The 23,604-nt window shown below is 40.8% G+C and overlaps 1 protein-coding gene across 11 annotated transcripts in view; it reads left to right on the top strand.

Moving 5' to 3' along the window:
• RBL1 (RB transcriptional corepressor like 1) overlaps nucleotides 1–23,604 on the top strand; it is a 76,184-nt gene that overhangs the window by 40,991 nt on the left and 11,589 nt on the right. For 10 of the 11 annotated variants that reach the window (XM_037915485.2, XM_037915479.2, XM_037915481.2 and 7 more), the window contains 5 exons: nucleotides 1,363–1,629; nucleotides 11,635–11,852; nucleotides 15,043–15,219; nucleotides 17,522–17,593; nucleotides 17,773–17,863. In XM_037915485.2, the coding sequence (XP_037771413.1) occupies nucleotides 1,363–1,629; nucleotides 11,635–11,852; nucleotides 15,043–15,219; nucleotides 17,522–17,593; nucleotides 17,773–17,863 (825 nt within the window). The remainder of the gene's footprint in view (nucleotides 1–1,362; nucleotides 1,630–11,634; nucleotides 11,853–15,042; nucleotides 15,220–17,521; nucleotides 17,594–17,772; nucleotides 17,864–23,604) is intronic. The other variant, XM_043527371.1, reaches the window with a different exon arrangement.

Raw genomic sequence — 23,604 nt, 5'->3', positions numbered from 1 at the left:
CTTCTGATGTATTTGTAGTATATAGTATTTCAAACCATTCATAGTAATACATAGAGAAATCCTGGGTGTCTTTGAATTGTGTTTGCTTAGAATCTTAGTCATTTGGCTTTTCAAACTTTCTATTTGGAAATCTTCTCCCTAACTCTATGGCTTTGTCTCCATAACACTCAATTGCTTGTTCTTCCATCAGTTGTATTGCAGTGAGTGACACACCAGTGTTTATGTCCACATTGCCTACCTGAATCAGAGTAATATTTGCCTTTGTGCCTTTTCTAGGGTTGTCTATAGTGATTCAGATGGTGTAGCTGTAATCCTTGAGAACTGGTAGCTCTGCTTCTCCTGCTGTTCTAATCTATTCAGTAGTTCACTATGCAGTTTGGTTCTGTCCTGTATTTTCTATCTTTATGCCTCTGTTCTCAGATTTGACTGGTCAGTTTCTTTTTTAAAAAATACTGTCCTCTATCTCATTAGTTCTTAAATGGACACTTATTTTTAACAAAGCAAAACAAAAAACCCCACAACCAACATCTTGGACTTGCTATTTTTTCACAAAAAGGCAAACATTTCTGTCCACTGAACTGTATGACCTGTTGTTACCATTCAAAGAAATGTACAGAAAGTAAAGAAGCATACTGAAGGGGAGAAGAGCAGAGCTTGAAAACATGCACCTGCCTCTGCTGACAAGGAAATGTCCGCTGGGAGTGGGTGAGAGCTAGAGGCAGAGTGAAACTTCCAAGTTTTTAGCCAGTTTCACTTTGCTGTTTACCCAGAAGCTCTTCTGCTTTGTGGGATGGAGAGGGACACACACCATGTAGTATCTTAAGCAGCAAGCGGTTATCTTGAGCTTCTGAAGGGTTCCATGGAGGAAAAGAGTGAAACTGATATTGTACTGATCAGTTTAACTGCTTCCGCTCATGCTATTGGGCAGCAGCAAAAGTGAGCAGAGTTTGTGAGCAGTAGAGATAAGGGAATGAGCAAAGGGAGGGAGGATTCAAGCTGGATAGTAGTGAGGGAATTAAAGAGGAAGAAACAGAGACACAAGATGTCTGAGCAGCTAGAGCACAGGGAAGATGCGACTGGAGGAGGGTGAGGTCTCCATTGCTTTCCAGCGACTAAGAATCCAAACATATTGTCAATCAAATGAAATTGTTTGGGAATAGTAGAGAATAAGGGGAAGCAATTGAAGGGCTAGATGACTTTGATCTGTGTATTGTGGTGCTACTGTTCTGTCAGTAGAAGGTTTCTTGTGATTCTGACTTCTGTTTTGTAGCTTGGGGACTAGCAGTTCTCTCAGTTTGGAAATTGTATTTCTATTAAACTGCTGCATATTGTAGTGATGTTTTTTCCTTTCTTGCATATTAGACATGCAGCCGTTGTCTCCGATCTCTGTTCATGAGCGCTACAGTTCTCCTACAGCTGGAAGTGCTAAGAGAAGGCTCTTTGGCGATGACAGCCCAAAAGACATGCAGGTAGAAAAGGTTCTGTCTGAAGGAACTAAATTGAAAATTGCCCCAGCTTCAAGCGTTGCCGCTGAAAACGTGTCTCTCTCAACGGGACAGACAATTTTGACCATGGCAACAGCTACTGTAACAGGGACAATGGGACAGAAAGTTACAATCCCACTGCATGGTAAGATATCCATTCATTTTACTTCACTGCACTTTATAATGGTGCTGAATGTTTTACTGTGTCCTTTTTCTGGGGTTTGGTTGTACTATCAAACACAATGTAGATTCAGTTTGGAGGGCTTTGCATTTTAAACAAGTAACATCTAAAGAAAATTGTTTTGAAAAGAAAAATTAAGAGAAAATATACTTTGTCATCCTGAGTGTTTATTATTGCGTGGGCTAGTGTCTAGGCAAAGACTTGTTGCTTACAGGTTATCCTGGTAATGCATCTACTGCAGGCTGGGGCAGGGTTTGTGAAGTAGTTGCTTTGTCAATTTTGCTTCGTCACAGATGAAGCCTTATGAAGATGTATGACACAAGTAATTCTTGGGGATTTAATATGCTTAGGTCCTCAGGTACAGCTGTATCCTTATCTGTTTTCCTATCTGTTTACTCAGTATATCGTGATTTTACTTAAGGATAAGGGGATATAGATTTTAGAAACAAATTGATACATGAAAGATTCACAGTACTTGACTCTGACAGATGGAAGTTGGCTGTATGGCAGCTCCCCATATCCTGCTCTGGCCCATGAGGAATGGACTAGATGATTTAATGGAGCTCTCTCTAATTTCCAATATTTCTAATATAAAAAGAAGCATATTAAAGTTTAATATTTACAAATTTCTGTAAGGTCTATTGCCATGGCGACCTTTAAAGGAGCAAAATAAAATTAGATATGCCATCCACAGAAACTAAGATAATAGTCAATCAAGTGCTCTCTAAATTAAATTCATTCAGAAACCGTTATATGTTCGTGATACCAAGAGGAGCAAATTCTAAGGGTAGTACCTTTGCCTGACATGCTGCCAAACATGGGAAACCATGTTCTTGATATTTATAGTGCAGTACACAACAATCCATGGAATACAACTGAGACACTTACCTTTGCCTTCTTTTCTAAAGACTCCTAGACAGAAGTGACTTGGCAGTCATAATGTCTATCTCACTCATTCAGGAGTACGTTCCACTGCACTCCCTGTACTACTTTATTACCTATGCTTGTACTTGCAGCACCCTACAACTGCATTGCATAGTATCATGCCCTGAGTGTTCAATTTCAGCAGTCTCCCAGCCGATCTTAATAGATACTAATTACTATGTAGGTGTATAGGGTGAGAGGTATTCTCTCGATACCTTGGCTCCACACCATTTAGGCTTTGAATATGATTACCAACATCTTTGAATTACAGCCAGAAGAAAACAGGAAGCCAGTGTAGAGACTTGACCTCAGGTCCTGTGTTTGAGGCATCCTGCAGCAGTTAGGAGGAAGGCAGAAGGGTTCTGAAGTAGCTGGAGGAATTGGTCCTAAAACACATTTGTCCCAGTTGGTAGTAACAAAGGTGTGGATGACTGTGTGAGATCCAGATCGAAGAAGAATGGTCCATGATCAATGGCAAACTCACCCACACTGTGGGTCACCAATGCAGTTTAAGTCAAAGAGCAGCGATAAATCCAATGAGACCCTGAGGATGTGAACCATTTTGGTGAAAGTCAGATATTACACCCTTATTAGCTGATGCAGACATACCATTGGCTTAATCTCCCATCTCCTTCCCCTTACCAGGAAACAAAACTGAAGGTTTTCCCAGCTTGAATCTTCATCCATCTCTCTATATCGTATGCTGGCAGAGTAAAGAGACTATAGACGTCATAGTGTTTGAGATGGTGGCAAAGAGCTGAGTATTGTTATACTGATGACCCAGTAGTCCAAACTCTTGATCTTTCCAAGTGGCTTAATAGGAGTGTCAGACAGAAGGGATTACAAAATGGTATGCTGTGGAACCTGGCATTTGCAGGGCCAAGGGAAGAAGAGATTGCCGAGCACTTACCCTTTTTGGAAGTTTCTGAGAAGAAGTAAACCCACTGAAAGATTCCTCAGTCCACTCCTGCAATATTTTGCAGGCAAGTCAGTCAGACCTTAGAGTCACAATGTTATCCAGAGCTGCTGGTAAATCTATTAAAATCAGCTTGGGAACTTTACCTTTTACATCATCACTATAAGATCATCCATATCAATAGAGATGTTTCCATAAACAAGCCTGAACCCAGAAGTTAGGCATCAAAATCTGTATAATCAGTACTGGAGGTGGCTCATCACTATCTTTTCAATTACCTTCTCTTAAAAGGGGAGCTTCAAGGCAAGACAAAACTGTGTGTTAATCAAATATGGTTTCTTGAGCAAGGTCCTAAGCACTCTTTATTTAAATGTTATTGGTATGTTGCTATCCCTAATGGAGGCATTAGGAATCTTTGACAATAATGGGCCTGTTGTCTTTTCCATTGCTTTCATCATCCATGAAGGACACAGGGCCCTTTCCATACATGATGTGATTTGCTTGGGGTTACAACCAAAACCTCAGCAAGAGAAACCATCTGAGTGGCATATTTTATCTCCCACTCTTGTACTGTTCCTATTGAAGTGGTCAGCTCTGACTGAATTCCAGTTTATATTATCTGATGTGTACATTGACTACTATACATGGGAGAAACACTTGATTTTACATTGCTGAGACAATCTGGGTTAATCAGATTGCCCAAAATTCAGAATGCTTCCTCTGATTTGGATTTTGCAGAAGTTAAGGCTGAGAAGACAACTTTCATCACCTCAATAATAGTAACAGCATAAAAATGCCATAATTCTTGACACAAGCAATTGGATTTGGGGGTGAATCTTCTGTTAGTCCTCCAGGCTTCTCCTTTGCTTCTTCATGTTTCTCTAGCTCTGTATACCACAGTAACGTGCGAGGACAATGCATGGGGCATCATGGTGTCATTGTCTGTCAGATGGTCGTGGACAGTAGTGCAGCTAAGTTGCACTAGACCAGTGGTTCTCAAACTTTTGCACTGGTGACCCCTTTCACATAGCAAGCCTCTGAGTGCGACCCTCGCTTATAAATTAAAAACACTTTTAAATATATTTAACGCCATTATAAATGCTGGAGGCAACGCGGGGTTTAGGATGGAGGCTGACAGCTCGCGACCCCCCATGTAATAACCTCACGACCCCCTGAGGGGTCACAACCCCCAGTTTGAGAACCCCTGCACTAGACTGTCAAGGTGGTCCCGTGGCCGAGCTGGAAATCTGTGTTTTGGAAATACAAAGGGCCCATGGTTTTCCAAGGGCAAACCATAGAAACTTCTCCACCTGACAGAAGCATGGAAAAGCTCTCCGAGAAGGAAATGATTGGACTGACAAAGATGTATTTTAAACAAATCCTGTTATCGGTCCCATTCATAAAATGATGAAACCAGAGGTGTTAGTTGAACTGAGCTGGACTATAATCCCGTAGACAAGATGCATCATTACTATACATGCTGAAGTCTTGGCAATTGCAATGTCAGGCTTGGCAAACGGTTAGCCTTGAGTAGGAATTTTAGTGAGTAAATGGGGTGACCTGTGCACAATCAGATGCCCAAATGCACTTTATTTTGGGACTCGCAAGTGTGTCCACCTAGTCTGAACTAGCTTTTGCAGTTCACTTTTAGAGTTCCATAGGGCTAGAAACAAATGCTTTATAACCACTTGAAATCTAGGAATTCAAGCTTTCAAGAGGCATAAAGCCATTCTTTTTAACTTCAGTAGTTTGTGGGATACCTGCTTCTAAAACCACTTAGGAATTAAATGGAGGAGAGACCAGATGTGCTGATCAAGATGTGATTTTAGGGGCCTATAACTTAGGTCTTGTCTACACTACAATGGCAGAGCTACAGCTCCGCAGTGGAGCCGCTGTAGTGCCATAGCATAGATGTTTGCTAAAGCCACAGAAGGGATTTCTCTGTTGCTGTAGTTAATCCACCACCTTGAGAGATGTTAGCTAGGTTGATGGAAGAATTCTTCTCTTGATCTAGTGGTGTCTATACCAGGGTTTAGGCTGGCTTAACTGCATGTTTCGGGTGTGAATTTTTCATGCCTGGGAGCCATGTCGCTATGTCCACCTAATATTTAGGGGTAGACTTGGCCCTATGTTCTTCCAGGGCTAGAAACACTCTGGCAGAAAGTGAGAAAATTTCTCTAAGCATTGGTCTTGCAGCTAGAACATAAGAACATACGAACAGTATCCTGTCCACCGACAGTGGCCAATGCCAGGTGCCCCAGAGGGAGTGAACCTAACAGGTGATCTCTCTCCTGCTATCCCTCTCCACCCTCTGACAAACAGAGGCTAGGGACATCATTCCTTACCCATCCTGGCTAATAACCATTAATGGACTTAACCTCCATGAATGTATCCAGATCTCTTTTAAACCCTGTTATAGTCCTAGCCTTCACAACCTCCTCAGGCAAGGAGTTCCACAGGTTGACTGTGCACTGTGTGAAGAATAACTTCCTTTTATTTGTTTTAAATCTGCTGCCCATTAATTTCATTTGGTGGCCCCTAGTTCTTATATTACGGGAACAAGTAAGTAACTTTTCCTTATTCACTTTCTCCACACCACTCACGATTTTATATACCTCTATCATCTCCCCCCTTAGTCTCCTCTTTTCCAAGCTGAAAAGTCCTAGTCTCTTTAATCTCTCCTCATATGGGACCTGTTTCAAACCCCTAATCATTTTAGTTGCCCTTTTCTGAACCTTTTCTAATGCCAGTATATCATTTTTGAGATGAGGGGACCACATCTGTACGCAGTATTCAAGATGTGGGCGTACCATGGATTTACATAAGGGCAATAAGATATTCTCTGTCTTATTCTCTGTCCCTTTTTAAATGACTGCAGATCAGCTGCAAACTCAGGCATCAGCGATCTTCCTGCGGAGCCGCTGGAGTCCTCCCTCCTGGGTATGTCTTCCCGGGAGCAAGAGCCAGTTGTGTCTTAGCCAAGACCCTCATCCTTATCTCCAGATGATGCCATGCTGCCTTGTTCGTCTTCCCCTTCTATTCTGGAGGTCTTTAAGATGTATCAGGACCTTTTATACCAGGTAGCTGCATCCCTGGGCGTCCAGGCGGAGTTTCTCCAAGAGAACATATACAAACTGGTGGGCATTTTACAGCCTGCCATCCCTGGGAGAGTGGCCCTCCTGATCAATGATATGCACCTCGTGCCGGTGAGAGCCCTGTGGAGTACGTCGGTCTTGATACCACCAGGGGCTAAGCACGTGGAAAAGCACTACTTTGTTCCCAGGCAGGGATTTGAGGGGTTCTATTCACACCTGGCCCCAAATTCCCTGACCATAATGGCAGTAAATGACAGGGCCAGGGTAGGTTGAAGTCTGCCCCCAAGGACAGAGACTCCAAGTGATTGGATATTCTGGGCAGAAAGATCTATATCTCATCATTCCTACAGATGAGGATCGCAAATCAAGCTTTGCTGTCCAAGTATGATTTCCTCAATTGGTCAGCTGTGTCTAGATTCAAGAACCAGTTGCCCAAGGCCTTGCATGAGGAGTTTCCGGCATTTTTTGAAGAATGCTTATTGGTGGCACACAACACATGCCAATAATTACTAGGGGGCCCCCTTGAGCTGGTTGGGGCCCTAAGCAATTGCTTAAACTGCTTATTCTGAGCACCAGCTCTGGTTCTTGGACAAGACTGATGACACTTTGCACTCCTTTAAGGATTCTGGGGCTACCTTGAGGTCCTTGGGAGGGTGCATGCCATCTGTACAAAGATGCCACTATGGGGCACAGCAGCAGCAACAATATCGCCCACAGCATTTCTTCACACAACCTTTCCCCCGAAACAGCAGGATTACTATAGAAAGAGGGATAGATCCCACAAGAGGAATTGGTCAGGCTCTGGCTTTGGACAGTCCACACGCCTTCCCTCAGTGCTGGCTAATCACCCATTTTAACTCCTTAGTCCAGAGCACTGATTCAGTCAATACTCCACCCTCTTTGTCTCTTTAGGGACTGGTTGGCCCTCTTTTGCAGTGCTTGGGACTCAGTTGTCTCCCAACAGCTGGGTCCTAGACGCTGTCAGATCAGACTATGCACCCCAGCCCCAAATCCATCTTCAGGGACCCCTCTCACAAGACTCTGCTCATCAAGCAGATCAGCTTTCTCTTGACATTGGGAGTGGTGGAGGAAGTTCCCCTGGAGCACCAGGGCCACAGCGTTTACTTCCAGTACTTCCTGATACCAAAATCCAAGGATGGATGAGACCCATTCTCAACTTTCACGGCCTCAACAAGTGAATCAGTGTGGAAGAAAACTCAGTCTTCACTCTTAGGTTGTTTGCAACAAGTCAGAGACAATTTTATTCATGCAATTGCAGGGAAGACAACAATTGGACAGAGTGTCTGTCCTTATGAAAATCTTCAAAATACAAAACAATATAAAGCAGTATTTATACCTTTTCATTATATAAAGCTGTGCCTTGTTTATACATTTTTTTTCTGATATCTTATTTGTTTTCAACATTTCCTGCTAACAATTACATTCCATTGTTATCTCAAGGCAAAGTTAAAAACAGCTTTGCTTGCAGTTTCCCATACACTTCACCAGTCCTGCCTCTACAAATCTTGCGTTATTATGGTTCTGTGTTAGCCTGACTGTTGCTCTGTCTCTAACAAACTAAGATGGCTGCACTCAAATCCTCTTTTTCTCCTCTTCCTACTTCCACATCAGATACATGAGATTTTGCATGCTCACTCTCGGCTAAACTCTTCACGTGGTCTCAGAATGGCTGATTTGTTGCTCTGGAACTTACATTCATGTGGCGATTCTACTGATACAGAGGAAATTTCTGCATTGTGTGGTAGGAGAATGCCACTTTCATTACACTATTGTCCCATTCGGCCTCTCTTCTGCCCCCTGAGTCTTCACCAAATGCATAGTGGTGTCATGGCTTCTCTCAGGAGGAAGGGAATCCACGTCCTCCTGTACCTCGACGACTGGTTGCTGAAGGGTGGCTCCAGAGAGGAGGTTCTCACCCATGTCAACACCACATTGCCTTTGCTTGACCGTCTGTGACTGACTTTAAACACCACAAAGACAATCACGGTTCCCACTCAAAAAAAAAAAAAAAATTGAGTTAATTAGACCCCTGTTAGTTTCCACGAGGTAAAGTGTGTTCCTGCTGACCTACCGCTTCCAAGCAATTCAACAGCTCTGCCTCAGTCTACAATCTTGGCCTTCCACGACTATGTGTGTGTGTCTGAGCATGTTGAGTCATGTGCCCACTTACATGCAACTCATCCAGTTGGGTAAGCTGTGCCTTCGCCCTCTTCAGATGTACCTAAGGATGGTCTGCTACCCTGCCTTGCGTTCTCTGAACAGATTGATTTGCCTTTCTCCACCAGTCCTAGATTCCTTGTGCTCTTGGGAGTCACTACACAGTGTGTGCCGAGGAGTCCCTTTCACTTGGCCCTCTCAGACCAAGTCATTGGTTGCCGACGCTTCCCTTCTGAGTTGGGGAGTACATCTGGATTAATTGAGGGTGCAGTGCCAGTGGTTGGAACAGGAAGCCTTACTCCATGTCAATTTGTTGGAACTTTGGGCCATCCACAATGCATGTCTTGTCTTCTGGGACTGCATCAGACACTCAGTGGTTCACATGCTCACCGACATACCACCGCAATGTACTGTGTGAACAAACAAGGGGAAGCACATTCCAGGTTACTCTGCCTGGAAGCGATCAACCTGTGGCAATTTTGCATTGAAGACATCACTCCAGTAGCAGTCCGCTTGCAGGGGGTGCATAGGAGTCTCACAGACCATCTCAGCAGGCTTTTCTTCCTGAGCCACAAGTGGTCCATGAAGGAGACTGTCCTCCAGGTCATCACTGGAACAGGGGATATCCCCGCGATTGACCTGTTTGTGATGAGGGAAAACAGGAAGTGTCGACTATTCTGTTCTTGAGGGGGCCTCAGCCTGGGCTCCCTCTCTGATGCCTTCCACTGCAGTTGGCAGTCAACTCTTTTGTATGCCGTTCCACCTATTCCGATCATTCCTCAGATCATCCACAAACTCAAGGCAGATTGGGCCAAGCGTCCTCATTGCTCCTGCATGGCAGAGACAGTCCTGGTTCTCAGATCTCCTTGCTCTGTCAATTCAGCCTCCCATACTGCTTCCTTTCCATCCCAACCTGCTCACTCAGCACCATGGCTGCACCCGGCATCCTGCTATACTGAATGAAGAGAAAGAGCAATGCTCAGAGGCTGTCCAACAAGACCTGCTCAACAGTAGGAAGTCCTCCACTAGGACAGCATACTTAAAGGGAAGAGGTTCTCGATGTGGTCCTTGGCCTGCAGGACCCAACTGACAGGGGCTTCCATCCAGGGCATCTGTGAGTACGTGTTATATCGTCAGAAATCGGGCCTTGCCCTCAGTTCGCTAAGTACATTTGGCAGCAGTATCAGCATTTTTTTTTCCAGTGCCATGGTGATGAGATTTCTGAAAGGGCTTCTCCGCTTACATCCTCGGATCCAAGTACTGGTTCCTCTTTGGGACCTAACTATGGTTCTGGTTGTTCTAATGGGCTCTCCGTTTGAACCCCTTGCGTCTTGTCCACTGCCCATCCTGTCTCAGCAAACTGTGTTCCTGATAGCTTTCACTTCTGCAAGAAGGGTGTGAGTTACAGGCTCTTACGGCTGAGCCACCTTACAATCAGTTCTCCAAGGATGAGGTGATGCTGCGACCACACCTAAAGTTTTTGTCCAAGGCGGTCTCTGTTTCTTCTGAATTAGGCAGTGCAGTTACCCGTGTTTTTCCATAAGCCACACGCTTCCCCAGAGAAACAGCATCTCCATACCCTGGATGTCAGGTCATATCTAGCCTTTTACCTGGACAGGACTAAGCCATTTGTGCTTCATCTCGCCTGTTCGTGTCATATGCAGACTGCATGAAGGGGCAAGCAGTCTCTGCACAGACCATCTCTAGATGGATAATATCCTGTATCAAGACTATGTATGAGATAGCTTTGGCTATGCCTCCTCAGTGGATACAGGCTCACTCCACGAGGGTGCAAGCGACATCGATAGCATTCCTCAGTGACGTTTCCTCACTGGACTTTTGGAAAGTGGCCACATGGTCATCCATATGTACGATTATGGACTATTATGCTATTACTGCATCTTCCTGAGCAGATGCAGGCCTCAGAAGGACGGTCCTGTGATCCCTATTCCAGTAAACTCTGAGCCCTGCCTACAGATTGTGGTACTGCTTATGAGTCACCTAACTGGAATACACATCTGCATCTATTCGAAGAAGAAGAAGAAGAAACAGTTACGTACTGTAACTCTGGTTCTTCAAGGTATGATGAGAACATGATCTGTCCCCTCTGCATCGGAGTCGCCTCTCATGGGATTTCATTATGAAGGAACTGAGTGGTGTGGCGGTGGCGCCACCTCATATAGCCAGGGGAGGAGCCATAAGACACAAGCCCCTCTACAGGTACTGCTAGCAAAAATCTCTGGCTCCAGTGCACTGGGAGTGCACACACCTAACTAGAATACATGTCCGCATCACATTTTGAAGAACCACAGTTGCAGTAAGTAACTGTTTTCTTAAAGGGACAGTCAGCTCTAGGTTATTGTAAATGTGTCAATTTCAGAATATTTGTTTCTGGTAGATTACACTTTCTAATTAAACAGTAGGTCTTGGGGTTTATTCTGAAATTGATTTTAAAATATTTATGTGCTTTCTCTCCCCTTTGGCGCTTGATAGAGAAACTGATAACAGGGGAAACAGTGAAACTGACTGTGCACAAAATAAACTGGAAAAAAAATAAGCAAGATGTTGCTAGCTTTCAGTTATAGGACTATTTAATGTTTCTTGTAAATTTTGTACCAACAGTGCTTTTAGACGGAAGTGTGATCTTTCACGTTTACAGTGTCCCTCCCTTTAAGTATTTTCAAGAGTATGATAAAGTAGTTCCTTTATGAATGCACTGCCAGGGAAACAAGGATTCCTTTGACATCAAACACTGCAGAACAATCTTAACATTAACTGTTTCTGTGAATTATGATTATATTTACAATTCAGCTGTGCAGCTTGGCTGCAAAATAATGTTCCTGTATATGTCTTCAGGTATTGCAAACGACACTGGAGGGATTACCTTGATTCCCATTTCAGTGAATTTGTCTCAGCAGTCTAAAGTGGAGAGTCATGGACAAGTACCTCTCACTGCTCAAGCTTTAACTGGTGCATCTCCAAACCATTCCCGTATGAATCAAGCACAGGAAGCACATCAGTCGGCAGGAAGCAAACCAAAGAAAACTGGCTCCATGGCACTGTTTTACAGAAAGGTAAATATCTTGGCTAAGAGTTGCTTTGTATTAAATGTTTTTCTCTATTTTAGAGAGACAAGGTGGGTGAAGTAATCTTTTATTGACCAAGTGCTCTGTTTTGTTAATGCTTGATTATATTTAAATTTGTCTGTCTCTCAGCAAACTGTTCCATTACACTCCTGTGTTATTCAGTTACTTTTCCTTTGGCATTAATAAAGGCACCTGTGCCAGAAAATGCTTTAAAATCCTATTACTAAAAAATTGCTTTTCAGATCCACTAATTTCGGCCAGATGTGTTGTTTTCTAATCTCCTTGGTTGACAGGCAGCATCTCCAATAGCTAGCCACAAATTGTTGGTGCTTTTTGGTTCTTTATTCCCCCTCTTGTTTTCTCCCAGCTCTGCTGAGGGTGCAGATAGCTGTACTAGCTCCAACTCCTTAGTGCTTTGCCAGAAATTCTCAGAGAGAGGAGATAACGCACATAGACCCTGTAGGCTGGGGTAAGGCCTCAAATAAGGGTGTTTTCTCTTCTAAATCTCTCTGAGCTCTTTCTTTTCTAATGGGTTTTGAACTAGGACTTGGGAAACTTTCATCATCCCTCTCTTAGATGCATGGATTAGACATGCTGAAGGGAAGACTGTCTTCCTGTAACTGATTAGTGTTCAGACACACTCAGCCCTGGTCTACACTAGGACTTTAGGTCGAATTTAGCAGCGTTAAATCGATGTAAACCTGCACCCGTCCACACGATGAAGCCCTTTTTTTTCGACTTACCCCTGACAAGTAGATTAACGCTTAAATCGGCCTTGCCGGGTCGAATTTGGGGTACTGTGGACACAATTCGATGTTATTGGCCTCCGGGAGCTATCCCAGAGTGCTCCATTGTGACCGCTCTGGACAGCACTCTCAACTCAGATGCACTGGCCAGGTAGACAGGAAAAGAACCACGAACTTTTGAATCTCATTTCCGGAGACTGCGGGAACTGTGGGATAGCTACCCACAGTGCAACACTCCAGAAGTCGACACTTGCCTCGGTACTGTGGAAGCACTCCGCCGAGTTAATGCACTTAATGCACTTAGAGCATTTTCTGTGGGGACACACACACTCGAATATATAAAAACGATTTCTAAAAAACCGACTTCTATAAATTCGACCTAATTTCGTAGTGTAGACATACCCTCAGACACACTCTTATTTCAGCTTCTCCTGTCTCTGAAAATTCCATTCTGTCATCTCTTCTATTGGAAGTAACATCTGTTTCCTGGACCCACCGACCCGTCCAGAATTGGTTGCTTATGTGGGGCTTCACAAAGCTGTGTTGGATACTTAAGCCCTCTGGGACAATATTCAGAAAGAGGAATAACATGCTTGCTTACCAGAGGAAGGAAGGAATTTGAGGGATGAATAAGCATGAATAACTTATAGGAGTTTTGCTGCCTTTCTCTTGCATTTTCATTTTAGAGAGAGACAAGGTGAGGGAAGATTTCTTTATCCATAAACATGAGCAAACCCCCTGAGTATACCTGATTAGATCAGTCTTAATCTGCCTTCCAGAAACTTAAATCATAGTACCTGCACTATTTGTACGCTTTCCTGTTGGAGTTTTCTTGCTTCTTTATTTAATTGTATTCCTGGTGGCCATAGTTTCAGCTAGCAACACTAGCAGCGAGCGATTCATTCATTGGAGTGCTTTGTTACAGAGAGAGAAAATAAAACTTATTCTTAGAGATTCTGATTTCTTTTAGGATCTCACAGGCAGAATGGAGTTTGGTTCTCTGCTTTCAATCAAACAGCTGCTATCCCCACCTCTTGTCTGAGGAGGGATGAGAATTAAGTTGGTCCAAATTAATGTCCAACCAACGTGCAAGCTTAATTTTCAATCATACAGTGGTTTTATGCATCTTTATCTGCTTTCACTGTGTGCTTGGAAAATTATGTAATAAGCAAAACTACTGTTCCCTGTTGCTAGAAAGTTAAAATCCAAGCTTCTGATGAAACCCCATCTTAAGGGAGTTCTGACCTTTTGGTTACAGGTTACGAACTTAAACCCTTGTGCACAAAAGGGTATTCTTCTCTTCTGCCTGTCTTGTGGAACTTTTCAATAGAGCAGATCATTAAAAGGCTTCTTTTTTTACTTCCAGACATAAATGCTTTTGTGTTCTTAGTTCTCATAGTGGGGGGAAAGAACTTCTACAGTTAATGAAAGACTGTTAATCATGTTGCACTTGTCAAGGTCATCTCAGGTTTTCATCTGAATGAGGTGTTTTTAAAAAGAAACCTGATAAATACTGTGTAGGTTAATCTCCTTGGGTGTAAGTAAAGTATATGACCTCTTCAAACTTCCTGCTCATCTGGAGGGGTCCCAAGGTATGTGGTCAGGTAGATGGAGTAGTTAGGTACAATGCTTGTCAAATTATACTGGCCAGATGGATCAGACTTTGTATTTCTGAAGCCTGTAAGGCAGAGATGACAACTCAGTATTTGAGTACGTTCTCCCATGCAGAACCCCTTGCAGAGATTGGTAAGATGGCAGCTTCGGTACATTTAGCATTTTTTATTAGAGTAGCTTTTAGTTGATGGATTCTCATTTTTAACCACTCTCGAATTTGGTCTCTGTATGAAGGGATTGCTACATAGATCCTGTCAGTTCTGGACTTATGAATTTGAACATGCAGAAAGTAGGGTTTTACCTGTAGATTTTTGAATTTCAAATATAGGAATGGAAGTTTTCTATTCTAGTTTCTGGTTGCTAAGAGACAAGAAAACTAGTGGAGTGGGAGCTAGACATCTCTTCTGTGTTGTGAAGGCAAATTGCTTCTGGTTAAGGAAATGGTATTTTGCTAAGTAGGATTCTGATTTGTTGTTTTCCTTGCTTTAACATTTTGAATGTTTGTGTTTGATGCTGTGGAGGATTTGTCTGGAACTAGAAAACAAAGAGCTGGAATTGGGATCCAAAAGGTGCTTAACTGACAGGTAGCAGCACTTATCTAGCTAGACAATCATGGAGTTGGAGAACATACAGTCCAACCATCTCAAATTGCTGTTTCTGAGATGCAGAAACATGTACAGGTAAAAAAAAAATTGCTTTCTGGAATTCTTCCCTTTAATTGCTAGCATGCTTTGTTGTTTTAAGACTCACAATTGTGATAAAACTACATTTCAAGATTCAGTTGGCTTCACTCTCTGTTGTGCTGTTTTCCATCCCAGGTGTATCATTTGGCAAGTGTGCGCTTGCGTGATTTGTGCTTAAAACTGGATGTTTCCATTGAGTTGCGCAGGAAGATATGGACATGTTTTGAGTTCACATTAGTTCATTGCACTGATCTAATGAAAGACAGACATTTGGATCAGCTCCTCCTTTGTGCCTTTTACATTATGGCAAAGGTAACGTACAGATTTTAGTAAGTATTATATCTTAAGCTATTTCCAGGAAGTAAATAAAATAAACTGCAAATCTACTATCCAGTTGTTTTACTTTTGATATCTTACTGGGGAGGGGAGGTGCTTCCAAGATGTTGATGAAGCCCTGAAGTGTTCTTTTCCTTTGCTTTACATATCCTCCCTCAAGGTCCTATATCAACAATCCTTTTGACTCAGGACTGGATGGTACTCCTTTTTTGGAGCCCATTCACACTGTTCCGTTGTCAGCTAGAAAGGATATAGTTATAGTCTGTCTCCAGAAGGGATTGCCTCACATTGCTTATCTTTGGTGCTCTGCCTGCACCCCTGCTGGTCTATGAAGTAAGAAACTATGACTAGAAATAGTTTTGTGCGTCTGTGTAGTTATGCAGAGCACTAACTAAAAGGCTGCTGGGGCTTGCACCTCCATGGAATAATTTGCTTTATATATCCACACTTCACTTTTTTCAGAAAAACAATTCTTCTAGCAATTGCATATACAGGATATTAAGGTTGAGGAACCTAGCTAAGAATCTATCTTAGCAATATAATGTTTTGCTAAGAAATAAAAAGGGATGTGCAAGCTTGTTCACATTATGTTTTGAGGTGCTATAAAGAGCCCAACTTATCACACAGATGGGAGTTTTGTAATCTTACTTCTGTCTCACGCAAACTCAGGGAAAAAATAAAACAAAACACAGAACTCAAACTAGGCAAAGTGCCAATGTAATTATTTGTACTACTGTAGCCCCTGGGAGCCGTAGTCATGAACCAGGACTCGAGTGTGCTGAATGGGATGAGAATATTAAATTGATTTGCCCAATGAGCCCTTAATAGGAAAGACAAAATGAGAAGATGTATTACCTGTGGAATGAAGCTGCTATGGAATACAATTACTTGTTTATACATTTAGTAATTGTAAGCAATCCTTAAATCTTAGTTTAGACACTGCTACAAGGTTTGCAGAAAAATACCACCATTGAATGATCTCTGTATTCCCTTGTCTTACTGAGTAGGTGTGCCAGCTGCATGATTCCTGCCTTTCTCTGAAGTGTTGCCTCCAGTGCAATGAGACCTGACAGCCCAGCTGCAGGAAGTGGACCTTGATACATTTTTCTTGCAGCTCCACTGCAAAATTGTTGATCATTTGCTATTACAATTGGTGATTCATGTCATTTACCTTGAAACAGAGCTGACTGTGTGTGTCCTTGTAACCTTGCATCTTGTTCCAGAAAATAAGGAAGATACCTGTAACAAAGGATAAGAAATCCAATTTTCAAATATCACTAAAATTTTTACTTACCCACTAAGACTTAATAATTGTTCTCTTTTTCAATTCAGGGGTAGCTTCTGAAGGGGAAGGGGAAGAATTAATTTTTAAGCTTCAGCTTAAGGGAGCAGTAATTTTACAAGTGCAGATGAGCAGCAGGAATTGTTAACTAAAAACTGTTCTCATGTTGTCATATTCAGATGTCAGAATACTGCATTTTTAAATGTATAAGTTCAAGCTATATATAATGCTCATGAAAAATGTACAGTATGGATTTGAAATCAAATGTACAAAGCATATTTCTGAAATATGCAACATCACAGCAAAACTACACAAATTGAGTTATACAAGAATAAAGCATGTTGGCATCAAACATGTTAATCTTTTTCTTTCCTGCTGAAGTAAGGCTAATTTCTTGTAGGGTCTGCTTTCCCATCCTCCCCTATTTAGAAGTTGTATTGTGTATGGGCTGGAAAGTGAGGGCTTAGGGTGGGCTGGCTTCTATTCCCACTACTGTGAAGCCCTACATAACCCCAAAGTCTTTCAACATGCTAAGAGTTCTTGAATGTGGCACAGTTTTCCCTTTCTCTGTAATGGAAAGGAAAGTTGGATCAGGCTGTTCATTAAACTAAAGATCACCTTGTTGTAGGCCAGAAAAAATACGTGAGTTATTCCTACTCTGATATATCATTTACTTTTCTTAGCTTCATTACTTTTTTCAGACTAAATGAGATCAAGAAAACTCTGGAAAATTTCCCTTTTAAACAAGCATAAGTACTCATGTGCTGTAATATAACAATCATAGTTGTTATGTTTTGTCTTAAATAGTTCCTCTTGGGTTTTTTTCTTTTCCAGGTTTCAGAGTAGCAGCCATGTTAGTCTGTATTCGCAAAAAGAAAAGGAGTACTTGTGGCACCTTAGAGACTAACAAATTTATTTGAGCTCAAAGCTTATGCTCAAATAAATTTGTTAGTCTCTAAGGTGCCACAAGTACTCCTTTTCTTTTTTCTTTTCCAGGTGACCAGAGAGGAAAGAACTTTTCAGGACATAATGAAAAGCTACAGAAACCAGCCACAAGCAAATAGCAATGTGAGTAAATAACAGTGTCTTCCCTGTAGATAAATGTTTGATACAAGCTCTCTTTCAAGTAGGCTCATACTAATACTGGAGAATGAATGTTACATGCATTTAACCTGAGAACTGTGATTTAATCTAAGTTTGAGTTTCTTGTATTACTTGACAACTGCATTTTTCCCCATGTACTGCAGGTTTACAGGAGTGTTTTGCTGAAAAATAGTCCCAAAGAGGTCACATCAGAAAATACAAATTCAAACCAAGATGTGGAGATGACAGGTGGTGGTAAGTTTTAGAGTAGCAGCCGTGTTAGTCTGTATCCGCAAAAAGAAAAGGAGTACTTGTGGCACCTTAGAGACTAACAAATTTATTTGAGCGTAAGCTTTCGTGAGCTACAGCTCACTTCATCAGATGCATGCCATGGTGGTAAGTTCATAAAGTTAACCTGCTGTTTTTAAAATAATAGTCAAATGGATTTAAAAGAACTAATGTGTAGTATAAAATCCATTAGAATAGTTGCATCTAATTGCAAAGAGGAAAAATTAGCATTTCAGTTTATCATAAACCGATTAAAAAGCAACAGTACTGACATAAGGAGACAGACACTGATAGTCAGATGCTGTGTAGGCTAGGACATGGAAAATGCATTTCACAATTGGAACAAATAGGATAGAACTTCACAAATGCTTTAAGAATCCCTATTTTTAAATTAGGTTGGTTGAACCGTAATTTTTTTAAATGAGCAACTGATGATGATTCTATATAAGTGCAGCTCTCTTGAGATAACACAATAAATGGAAAGAGAGTGAGTGATGGGATATTCTAAAGACTGATTAGAAACATCTTTTTAAAATGTCAGAAGGTAGATTGGTTTGATTCACTTCTTCGGGAAGGCTCAATGAGGAGCTCTTGCATTGAAATATTTACTGTCCTGACATAGATAGGAGTCTTGGCTTTAGTATGTCTGCTGTTTTGATTTTTGCGAAGAGTGTGGGTAAATGTCTATATTTTTTCTTAAAGCATTTTTCTTTCTCCAAAATCCAAGATAGATTTTTCAAAGCGATGCTATGTAGATTGGTTTCTGCTGCTACACAGTTGATCAAAATAAGGCATTAACTATTACAAACCTTAAAAGTGATCAACAGAAGTCTAATTTATCCAGAAAAGTTATCCTTAGTTGGTCTATACCCCATATAATCATCTTGGTGTCTCTGTTATCTTGTCAGTGAGAGACATTGAACCACTGACCTCAGGGGACTCTCAACATCAGCTCAGCAAACTAGAGTTACCTCATAGAAGTCTGGGGCTTTACATGACAGCAGCATACTACAGCTGTTGACCAGTAATTTCAAAGAGATCAATGTCTTGACATTAGCCTAGCAAGTTAGAGATGCTGTCTCTAACATTATTTAAATAAAGAGCGAGGTGATCTCGGTTCTCTTGCCCCTATGGTGGATTAATTTAAATCAAAATTATTTAAATCAGTAAACAGGAAATCTTTAAATAATCGATTTGAATCTTGTTTTGTATTTGTACTTTATAATTACTTTCCTAAAGAAAGGTTGATTCCCATTAAAACATGTTGATTTGCAACTAAATATAGCCTTTACTCTGTATTTGATGGTACTTTTTACTCACCAGGAGGATACGTTCTATTTATACACACTTACTTAAGCAGTTATTTAGCTTAATATACATTCATTCAGATTCTTAAGTTTTACTTTTTTATTGTTAGAAAATGGTGAATGATGCATTTCTTTATTAGACTAGATTTTTTTGCTTGTCATGTGTGTCAAGTTGCATTTGGATAGAAACCGGAATTCAATTAAAGTGCACAAAACCAGCATTTTAAAAATGTTTTCTAAATAAATATAACCTACCTTAAAGTGTTGGACACATAAGAAGAAAAATATTTATCAAAACATGTTTTGTATTTAAAGCTAACTGATATATTAAACAGAGGAAGTATTATCTATAGTTAGAATTGAACTGATTGCTTCTAGTTACCATGTCCTTCAAGATCTTAGAACTAGTAGATCACATCCTCTTATACCTCATTTATATTTATAGATTGGAAGAGGGAAACAAGCTTTCCTTCTTTTTTTCAACTCCCAATAAGTTTTTGAACTCTGAATGAACTAATCATTGAACTGAATTAGTTTGAATAAACAGAAATTAAGAAAATAGTTTCTCTGCACCTACAGGAGGCTACTGATCTGCAAAGCTCTGGTTCTAGGAGTTTAGCCAGTGACTTTCATCAGTTTAGGGCATTTGGCTTTCTTTAAAACCTTGGCAGCAAACATACTGCTTGAATATTATTATTTGAATTATTTTAATAGATTATAGGAAATTTGAGCTTTAATATAGGTTATCATAGTTTCAAATTTGATTTCAGATTGGTTTATTTTTAAAAAGAAAGATGTATTAAATCAATTTTATAAAAATTTTAAAGTGTTTTTTTAATTTTTTTTTTTAAATACCGATTTTTATCCACCCAGTCTTCCTCCAATATCAGAACAGCAAACTTGAATTGTTAACAGTAAGTTTAAATGCCCTTGTTCTGACATCAGCCAACCAAGAGGTTCTAAGTCAGGAGAGTTGTTTGATCTTTTAGCCAGTTTTTAAACCGTGTGACAGTATTTCTGTCCAAGTGCATGTGAACGAATTTTTCACTTAAATCACCACTTCAGTGCCTTTTATCTAATATCAGCATTAGTTAAAGCTTAACCCCCTGTTGATGGGAAGAGAAGTCGTGACTTCCCAATTGTCACAAAGCAGGTTAGTGGTAGAGCGGGGAATGGAGCTTCTTTGTCCTGACTCTAGTTTTTGTACTCACTCCTGTTCCGGCATAAGGTGTCTTAGTATCAGACCCTAGGTTTGTGTTTTATTAAGGTGCTTGGCTAACATCCAGTTACTTCCATGAAAAGAGTTTTTGTTAGCAAACAATTTAGAGATTAACAGGACTTCTAATAGAAGACTGTATTCAGCTGTGAACCAAGTTAATTTTGGAGTTAGCAAGTGATAGAACAGTTGCAGTAAGCAGGCTTGCTGTGTAACTACCACTGTTTCCATTGAATGTTACATTGTATACATAATGTACAATATTCCAGAATCATTTTTTTACAGTGGAGGCATGAGTCAAGTATTGAGCCTTACTCTGTCCGTTAATCCAGTATAAAAGTGCCTTTTAACTAAAGATTGGCAGTTAAATCAGGCTTCACAAATTGTATAGTCTGTCATGGGTTTTCATAAAACATGGTGTGTGCTACAGTAATTAAAGCAGATCTTTATCACAACCTTGCGATTCTGACCACCATAAAAAGAGTGATCTTGGTCAATGGTAGCTTTATTATTGTTGTCTCTGGACTGAAACTAAGCAATATACATGTGTGTCTAAGCAAGCCGGTCTTTCCTCTCTCATTCAGAAGAACTGTAACTCATTAAAAGAAGAAATAACATGTTTGTGGGAAAGGCAGTGTGGTCACACCTTATATTTTAAGGTTCCATTTATAAATAGTTGATAAGGATTTGATAAATGGTGGATGGTGGGTTTTTTTTTTTTAAAAGAAAGTTTTTGTTGTAGCCTGTTACAGAGTACAACCAGTCAATAGGTTGTTCAACACCTTCTACTAATGTGCTTATAACCATTTGTAATTCACACTACTCATATCTATAACAAACTTGTAACATCTGTTCTACTTCAAGGAGTGTTCCCGTGGGTGCTCCGCTTTAGATGTCTATGCACTCTGCACTTGTAATCAGAGATTTGTGGTAGCCATGACCAGTTGGGTCATTCACGCTCCGTCACTGTCTTGCACTGTCCCTCAATTCCTTCTCTACCGCCTTTGGCTTGAGTCGGAGCAATCAGCAGCACCCTCACTTACCTTTACATAAGATTAGCCTTTAGATAAGATAGTTTATAGTTGGTAGTATACTCAGTAGTTAGATAGTTTACCTTTTATACTTATTTTATTTATTTTATTTAAAAAAAAATTTTTTTTTGCTTTTCTACCCTTATTCCCCTCAGTAGGCAAATAAGTTTTGGCTCCCACAGAGTTACTGCTCCCTTCTTGTTTGAGATAGCCTCTCTCCAGCATGCCCGGATCATCGGGTTTCAAACGCTGCCCGACTTGCAGAGTGTCAGTCCCTGTCTCTGACGGACACACACAGTGTGTCCGCTGTCTCAGCGAGACACACATTCCTCAGAAATGTCCACATCTAAGTTCCCTCTAAGCTGCATAGCCGGGTGGCTGCCCAGCAAGCTATCAAGTACTGCGCGCTTCAGGTTTCCCACTGCCGTGCTGCTCCTGCCATCTGCCTTGGAGCTGCTCCCAGGAGCCTCCTGCTTGCTATGCAGAGCTGGGGGAAGGGGGGCGCTGATGTCAGGATGTCCCCCTTCCCCCGCTCCATACCCTATCTCTGCAGAGCGGGACAGTGTGATAGGGCTCAGGAATGGCGCAGTGGGAGCTTGCTGGTTGCTGCTGCTTCTATGTCTGCTTTGAGTGCCGATCTACTTAAAAGGGCAACATACAGCAGCAAATCATAGGGCTAAAAAGAAACAGTAGCTCTCAGGATTTTAGTGAGGCTACACCATTTGGGCTGCTCTCATTAGAAATTCTGCACTTTAATTAAAACAATCCCTGAGTTTCTATCTTTTTTCCATTGTGAATATAGAGTCATAGCACTGTAAATTGCTGTGTAAACACTAGAATGACAGTAACCTCCACAGAGCTGCCCCTGGTGGAGAAAGAGGGCTGGGTCTTCTGTAGAATAAGAAAGCGGGTGGTGGGGGGGGGGCCCTTTCAGTGAGGAATGCGGTTTGGGAGATGTGTTCTCACACGCTGGAGACATGTTGCCCAGATTGGGGCAATGACTTGATTTCTCTATCAGCGCGCAGCAGGGTGGATAAAAATCAATTATTATTTTTTAAAAAAAAAATTAAAAACAGATTTTTTCATAAAATGCTTTTTGAGGAAAAAACCTATCCTAGGATAGTTTTAATTAAGATACATTGTAGCTCAAAGATATTTCCTCATGGAATAGGGATTATAAATTTTAATTCTATAGTATGAGACAATATATTCATGTAATGTTTAAGAATAAGTTTTGTAAATGAGTTCCAATAGTTCATAGATTAGGGACCCAATCTTATGGGGTCCAGGGGCTTCTGTATAGATTATTTAGGTTAATCTTTCTGTCTACCCAATGGGACTCAGTGCTCAGTCTAGAAGATACCATCAGAGATGCTTAGTTTTGCCGTTCTCAAACTGTGGATTTGTGTCTCCAGAGATAACATGCTTGTTAACAGCAAAAATGGTGGTTGTTTAAAAAAAAAGTTTAAAAAATATTTTTAAAATATTTCATTTAAAAAACGTGAATGTTTAACTGAATTACAACATGCATATGCTTGTTTTGTTAAAATATTATATGTTTGCTGTTGAAGAAAAAATCCAGAATACATAACGTTGTTGTTTTAGTTAAATAAAACAATTCAAATGTCTGTCTGGTGATGTTCTCCTCTTAAATTCAGCATGGCAAGAAAATCCTCCAAATATTAATGATTAACCTGTGGAATTGGAGATAGTTCACCTCCCAATGACTTCATAAATATCTGCTTCAATTACCTTTGGTAAATTAAATAAGCAAACAATCATTCTTTTCTGATATAGCTATAAAACTAATCTGAAAAGTTTTCAAAATAAATCACTTTAAAAATCTATAGTGTGTACCTTCTAAAAATGAAACCTACATCTATATCTGAGTTGTAAAGAATATGTATTAAGGTTATAACAGCCAACAAGAATGCACTTTTATGTAGAAATCCATGATTAAATTGAGTCTTCCTGACTAGTGATTTAAATCATGATTTAAATCAAATTGATTTATCAAATCCACCCTGGCGCGCAGCTCCACGTCAGAGCTGTCAGCCAGGACGCCACACTTTGGTTATACAGATACTTTTAAGTTTTAGTCCCCTGACTATAACTCAGAATGGGAGAAAGCTGCTCCACTTCTCTCAGAACTCA

Source organism: Chelonia mydas, chromosome 13 (assembly GCF_015237465.2).
Source record: "Chelonia mydas isolate rCheMyd1 chromosome 13, rCheMyd1.pri.v2, whole genome shotgun sequence".
Taxonomy (NCBI): domain Eukaryota; kingdom Metazoa; phylum Chordata; order Testudines; family Cheloniidae; genus Chelonia; species Chelonia mydas.
This window is presented reverse-complemented; position numbering and strand designations above follow the sequence as displayed.